Source organism: Seriola dumerili, unplaced genomic scaffold, assembly GCF_002260705.1.
Source record: "Seriola dumerili isolate Sdu_G_001 unplaced genomic scaffold, Sdu_1.0 BDQW01004229.1, whole genome shotgun sequence".
NCBI lineage: Eukaryota > Metazoa > Chordata > Actinopteri > Carangiformes > Carangidae > Seriola > Seriola dumerili.
In genome coordinates this window covers 69,305-76,587 of record NW_019178484.1, presented here as the reverse complement: position 1 = coordinate 76,587, position 7,283 = coordinate 69,305, and the positions used below count along the sequence as shown (strand labels likewise).

The following is a 7,283-nucleotide window of genomic DNA, read 5'->3' as shown; positions in this document are numbered from 1 at the left end:
CTCTTTCCTCCTCCCCATCCCTCCATCCAGGAAGCAGAGGAGGGGTCATGTCTCGACAGCTTTCTGGCCATATGGGATTTCTCAGACATTCGAGCTGATTGTCACAGAGCAGGTCCGCCATGTTTGGTGAGTGATGATTGAGTTTTGGACGTGATGTCTGGTTGTAGTTGGTGACCTGTGTTACCTGTGAGGAGACTCTCGCATGCCTGCAGCTGTGGTGAACATCCCCTCTCGTCCCCCCGTCAGGTCGTACGTTCCTGGTCGTCCCAACAAGATGTATTTCGGCACATCAAGCTCGACCCGAAACACACCGAAACACACCGGCTCCTGCACAGCGTCCTCCCAGGACCCCATCGCAGCGGCCGGCCACATCGATGCCCTCCTCCCCTTCCTCGAGCGGACGGTACCAAGGCCTCGGCCACACCCCGGCGCCTCACTCCATCTCCGCTCCTGCAGGGTTCACCTCCTCGTCCTGGGAGGACGACAGCGACAACTCGCCTCCGCAGGCGGGTGGAGTCCATTAACCACATCCAGGGGTGGGACTGGATTCTGTATAAAAACCAAAATAAAAGTATAAAATGAACTCTCGTACAAAGTCTTGTTTTCAAATGTATGAAAAACAAACTGATTTATCAAGACTAGGCAAAGGAAAGTAGAGAGTCTGCACTCTGTGATGTCGAAGCCATGTTTGTTGAGAAACTTTAAAATAATTACCCAGTTTTAAATGTTTGAAATCTGTATTTTGATGTCAGATGATGTCACTTTGATAAATGTACCTGCGGCTGTGGAGAGGAAGGGGTATTTGATAGTAGTTTGATGGTTGGTTTTACACTCCTACGGTGCTGAAGTGTCACTGAGCTTTGACTATTTGTTCTGATTCACAATAAATCAACATGTCATATCCAATCGCCAGAGACTGTGTCGTTGGTGTCATCAGAGCGGTCCCACGGCTCCGATACCTCTATCTTTAGAGATCTTGACTTGAATTTGTAAGAAGAAGCAGGTGAAGTCGAAGGAAGAGACGGAAAAATGAGAAAGAGACGAAGACTGTAAACTGTAGTGAAATAAGCTTTAATGGGAGTAACAGCACATCTTACTCCTAGCATCACGTATCTTTAGTGTTCATGGAGGAGAGGTCTCAGACAGGTGAAGCTTTTCATGAAGCAACCGGACGAGACGCATCACAAGAACTGACGACCACACTGACTGTTTACACGTCTTTGCCTGAAACCTCAACAAACATGGTTCCCAGAAACATCAGAACTGATACAGTTGGATATTAAATATGAGTCAATGAAAAGCTGTGTTTAAATTTACAATTTGAAACTGTAATATAAATATAGCTTTCATATCACAATCGAGACTCATTCTGACAGTAAGAAGGTCCTGTTAGTGCTGCCGGTCTGATCCAGTCTCTCAGTTTGTCTCTCTCGGTGCATGGAGACAGTGAGAGAGCTGAAAGGTCAGAGGTCAGACTGGGTGTGCAGAGAAAAGCAGCCTCATGGACCAACAGGGTGACAGGAAGCAGAGACAGAGAGAAGTCTGCCCTCTGAGGAACGTCACTCTTACACCTCTGAATAAAGGTTTACTGTCTCATCAGGAGATTTAGTGAAACAAGGACTTGAGGAACAGCAGAGTTTGACCAGTAGAGCTGCTGCTGCTGCTGCTGTCAGTCCCAGTCCAGCGTAGAGGCCGATCCTTCCCCGACTCTCTGGTTCTGGTCTCTCAGTTGGTCTCTGAGTTTCAGGCTGATCAACAGCTGCTGAAGAGAACAATGAAAAAAACTATAAATATTATAGAGCTGAGCAGCCAAACTCCATCAAGTCTAGTTCAGCAGCAGAGTCTGTACAACACTGATAACCATTTATAAAAAGAGCTTTCTACTGAGTTCTACTGGATCTACTTACCAGAGACGTTGAGTCGACATTTGCCAAAGTTTGCACCATAATCTGTGTTGACTTCACACAGGTACAGTCCTGAGTCCTCAGTCCTCAGTCTGGACACATGAAGTCTGATTCGTCCTTCTCTGAGGACGTCTTTGTCACACTGGACTCGTCCTGAAAACTGTTCATCCTGAGACTCTGGGGACTCAACACCCTCATGTAGATGATACAGGACTGAGTCTCTGAGATCAGTGATCAGTTCACAGAAGATAATAAGGGAGTCAGGTGGAGTGTGAGGTTTGGTTGTGAAGCTCCACTCCAGTGTGATGTTGTGGTTCTCCTCTGCCTGATAGGAGCTCTGTGTCACATTCACTACAAATGTTCCTGTTGAGGAGACAGAGAGGGAAAGTGAGGAGCAGACTAACTGAGGACTTGTATCAGTTTCTAGATAATAAAGTGAAGGAGTAAACTAACCACAGACACAGGAGGTCAGTGTGAGGAGCAGCAGGATGCAGCAGATCATCTTCTCCCTGTGAGAGGAGACAGAGCTGAAGAGTCACAAACACATGAGACCAAAGAAGGAAAATCTACAGTCTGACTTCATTCAGTCAGTACGATGCTGCTTCCTCTTTATGATCCTGATCCTCATCCACACGACTGATCAAAGGACTTTATGATGAATCCCAAAAACCATATGAACTACAACCACTGCACTGTACAACAATTACAATATTAAAAAACCTACAGTTTGTTTTTATCTGAAGATATTTAATAGTTGAAGTCTTCAGTGTTGCAGAAATATATTTCTGTCACAAGAAGTTAAACTCTCCACTCCTGTATACACTTCCTAATCTTACACCCAGGGCCGTTTCTAGCTTTTTGGGGGCCCCTACTTTGTAAAACTACGATGGGGGGGATTCTAAACCCTTTAAGATGATCCGTGGAGATGATGCATCAATCTGTGAGACTTTAAGAGGAGAAAAGGCTAGATTTGTGAAAAACTCTCTCACATTCAAATTTATAATCTCAAGTTGATACAAGCAATTTAAACCTACAGAAAATGAGAATAAAAGGTAAACAATGAGGCTCCTCTATGTCAAGACCTGCAACAGATGCAGCAGTTTCCTCACAAATGTTTGTTTTAAATTTTGAGAACAAAGTTCAGGACCATTTTAACTGTATAACATGATGACACTACTTTGTGATCATGATGTATATGATCAGTCTAATGTTTTCATTATCTTCCTCAAAACTCCAAAGTATTTCAGAATTGCACCTGCAAAGACAAAGCTCCTTAGGTTACCAAGAGAAACTGATCATAAGAAAATATTACTATAGTATGATTTCAGTTATGTTGCACTTTTTATAATCTGCTTTTTTTGTACACACACATATATATGGATTATTATTAATTATATATCTATATATAATACATATACAATACATACATTATATACATATACAATTGCAATTATACAGTGTCCCTTTAAAGTTGCACCCAATTTCAAAGTTGTCACTTTCAGGCTTTTCTGCTTTCATCTGCACATTGTACTCTTTAAATAATTAACACAATGGATTATTAGTGATAAGCACTTACATATTAGGAGTATTTTATCAATATTTTGCAGGGCATTACAAAGTGGACAACTGTATCTAACTGATGATATGGTCTCACCTTGTGTTCTTACTGAGGGCAGAAGTAACGGTCACATACAGTATAGTAGAAATTAAATTTACTTTAATTTGTGTTATCATGGTTGTGTTGAATAAAAAACACATAAACTACATCAAAAACTTAACTTCACTGTAGGAATAGAGGGAGGTTTGTTCAAATCAGCTCACTGCACTGTCACAATAAATATTGTAATAAATGTGGCAAAGACTGCAGCTAAATCAGCAGAGTCGTCAACTAACCACCAAGTACATATACAACACTATAGGACTACTTATTACTAATAATAGTAATGATAGGCCTGATAATATAATACGTTTTATTTATAACGCAAAATTCACATTATAGGCCTATAAAATGACAACACACTAAACTTAACACAATTATCCTAAAAACAATCCTAAAGTAATGTTACTGTGACGACATTTGCCCAACAACACACCCAAAGTGTAATGTTACAATAATATATATGGTATTTTAACTCTTTCATAAAGCACACACTGTATAAAGATGGGTTTATTTGCATACACACAATCCTAACCAGCTAGCTGAGCTAGCTAACTTATCAATTTAGCCGAGGCTAGCTGAGTTAGCTAACTTATCAATTTAGCTGAGGCTAGCTGAGCTAGCTAACTTATCAATTTAGCTGAGGCTAGCTGAGTTAGCTAGCTGGACAAAAGTAGCAACTTGCTCCAAAGTTGGCTAACATTACAGCTCCCCCTCCACCCCACAAGTGAATCTACATCATTAACAAATGCCTGACCTTTTCCCTGTGAGTGTTTTAATTCTTCAGTTTTCTTGTTTTTTCTGCACCAGAGGGAAATGTCCTTTTTGATGCCATGATACTGTTTCTATCGCTACCGTTACCTGCTCACTGACGTGACGTGCAGCTGTCAGTCATCTCATCATACCTGTCGGCAGACGTCACTCATTACGAGACAGCCTAATAATGAATCCCCCAGAAACACAAGCCACAGCTTCCCTGCCATCAGAGATTAGCTTTGTTTATATCCTACATTAAATCTTTTAGCATATAAGCGCTTCACTAAACACATGAGGAGGTTTTGCTGGCTACAAATAAAGACAGATCATTGTAATTCTCCCCAAATGTATTGAGGCTGAGATTGCAGCTTGGGGCCCCTATTGGCTGCAGGGGCCCCAAGCATCTGCATAGTCTGCATATACCAAGAAACGGCTCTGCTAACATGGTTCTGCAGTTCAGAGAAAGACAGAGGAAACGAAGTCCTGCCACATCACAAGAAAACCACAGGCTCATTTACGGTTCATACAAACCGACCTGCTGTGAAATGCAGTTTCCTTCTTGACTGTCTCACTGACTCTCTTCTGTTTGTCCTCGTGATATTTCAGCATCATATTAAAGACGGTTACAGCTTGAATAAAAGTCTAATGAGTCTACATCAGCCATGAGTCTGTCTAATCTGATAGGAAGTCAGCCAGAGGTTTGTTTGTGTGAGCTTGTGGTCTGTGGTTATGACATATCAGATCTTATCACATCGTACGCACCAGAGGTTTTGTGATAGGACTCCAGGGACCGTATCCACTGAGCAACTCATTTCACTCATGGTGTAACAAGAAACTTTAGGTGACCAGAAGAATGTAGAGTATTTGTGAAGAACAGTAAGTCAACATGTCTCATGTCCATGAACGCATCACCCCCACCTATCACCAACATGCTACAGGATGAATATGACTTATTTCATTCTTGAGGAATCATGAAGCGACACAAACTCTACTTCACATGATGTCTGATGTTAAGCTTCAGCACTTTGAGCTTCATAGGAAATATATTAAAAATACTGGACAAGCTGATGATGTAACTCTCCTGGAAATAAAACAACAACAGGAAAAGAAAATCTTACCTGCAACGACGAGAGCAGAGCCGTTCTCCTGGGGCCTGTAAAAACTTCTCATGTCCAGGAGATTTTTGTCGTATGAATATCCACAGTGGACACAAAACACAGACAAACTCAGCGTTCACATCGTCTCCGACACTTGTGATATATATGTTTCCTCGAAAGCTGACTTTTCAGGAAATGAGATGGCAACAGTCACGTGGTTCAACAGTTTCAAACAGACCTGCTGTCATCAGCCTGTCAGAGTGATTCCCCCTCTGTGGTTTGCAGACGGCAGCAGCAGAGACTCAGTACAGTGACTGGTGTGAAGACGGCGCCTGTAACATGTTCCTTCATACTCGCTCTTCTAGATCTGCACCTGTCGCTGCTGCTGGTTGGCGTCTCACTGAGCTGTGCTTTGTATGTGTCAGGTGTGGTGATGATCTGTCACTGGTCTGGTGGAAACTCTTTGTTAAATTGTCTCTTTACTACAAACTGAATTATTTTTGTGGACTGCTTCCTGTGTGATTCAGGTGTAGTGTGCTCTGATGTTCTGGACGGTGTCTCCTGACTAATGTGTCTAATGTGTCACATTCACTCTTTTAGGTCAAAGTCCATGTTTGATCTTCTGTCTTCTCATATAATCTGAATATTTCATTATTATAATTGTCTGTCTTCATTATTGTGCTGTGTAAAAACACTAGTGTTAATGAAGTTTATCATCATGTTTCTGTTGTTGGTGACAAACTGTTGGAGTCTTCTTTGGGAAAACTTCTGGCAAGGAACTTGGTGCTTCTGACCTTCCAGCACAAAGGGCTCAGATGTTGCCCAGGTTCTGTTGTTTACTGTTGATGGGATGTTCAGACGGTTACAGCTCCGATCAAAGTCTAACATGAGTTTTTTAAACATGAATCAGTGAATGTGCCTGATTCTCTCTGTTGTCTCTGACTGACCTCTACAAACTGACTCTGGTTATTTTGTGACTTCACAGCTTCTTAAGAGCTTCTCTCTTCTCAGCTCATCACTTATGTAATGAATGTAATTTATACATCTTTTAAATGATTATTGTTGGACGTCAGGTAATGTCTTTCTCTCTTTGATTTTGAAATGTTTCTGAAGCATTTGCTGTTATTTTCATCCCAGATTAATCTGATGATATTTTCTTGATTGATCGTTTGGTCTAAAAAATTGGTCAAATAAATGCTGATAAAGCCGAGATAAATGTCTTTAAATTGTTTGTATGGTAAAACAAACTGGCCCAGAGACATTCAGTCCATTATCACATGACACAAAGAAAAGCAGGAAAACTTTACAACTGAGAAGCTGGAGGTAAATGTTTGTTATTTGTGCTTGAAAAAAAGACTTTAGTTGATTATTTTCTGTCAATTAATTGTTTCAGCTTCATTTCCAGCCCAAAATTAGAGACTGTAATTTTTGAAGAATCATTTTGACAAAAACTTTTTGAGAGACAGAGTGACATCAACACAAGAGGAAGAAGAGGTCAGGAGCTGCTGAAACAACGTGGATAAACAGCATGACAGTGTTGATGTATATTGTGTGATCACATATCAACAGCTCTGGCCTTTAGGAGAAAAATTAGCCACCATGCTTATAACCCTGCTGTGAGCATCAAAGACTGGTTGTAATAATTGGTCATGATGCTTTTGTCAATAATTCATGTGGTAAATGTAGATAACTATTATTTCCATTATGATTAAACTGATTACACAAGGCTAGAGAGAATATTTAAGACCCTTCGACATTAAAGTCAAGACTCGTTGAAGACTTCAGGCGCGAAAATTTACGAGCTAACAGTAGCCTAGCAAACAAGCTAACTGTTGACGTTGATTAGGTTTAACGGCTTCAACAGCTTTA

At 41.0% G+C, this 7,283-nt stretch overlaps 1 protein-coding gene across 1 annotated transcript; it reads right to left on the bottom strand.

Annotated features, from left to right (window-relative positions):
- Positions 1-1,553: 1,553 nt before the first annotated feature.
- LOC111239727 lies at positions 1,554-5,554 on the bottom strand. Its single transcript, XM_022769632.1, has 4 exons — positions 5,436-5,554; positions 2,358-2,413; positions 1,908-2,267; positions 1,554-1,762 (listed from the first exon to the last, which is right to left on the bottom strand). Exons 2-4 carry the CDS (start codon positions 2,404-2,406, stop codon positions 1,566-1,568), a joined length of 606 nt encoding a protein of 201 aa, XP_022625353.1. The 5' UTR covers positions 2,407-2,413; positions 5,436-5,554; the 3' UTR covers positions 1,554-1,565.
- Positions 5,555-7,283: the final 1,729 nt, after the last annotated feature.

What these genes read in the sequence shown, in the direction of transcription:
- LOC111239727 (XM_022769632.1), bottom strand. Translation starts at nt 2,406, where the DNA reads ATGATCTGCTGCATCCTGCTGCTCCTCACACTGACCTCCTGTGTCTGT. An exon ending in ACTGACCTCCTGTGTCTGTG is followed by an intron (nt 2,268 to 2,357) that starts GTTAGTTTACTC and finishes TCTCCTCAACAG; the next exon opens with GAACATTTGTAGTGAATGTG. An exon ending in ATGTCGACTCAACGTCTCTG is followed by an intron (nt 1,763 to 1,907) that starts GTAAGTAGATCC and finishes TGTTCTCTTCAG; the next exon opens with CAGCTGTTGATCAGCCTGAA.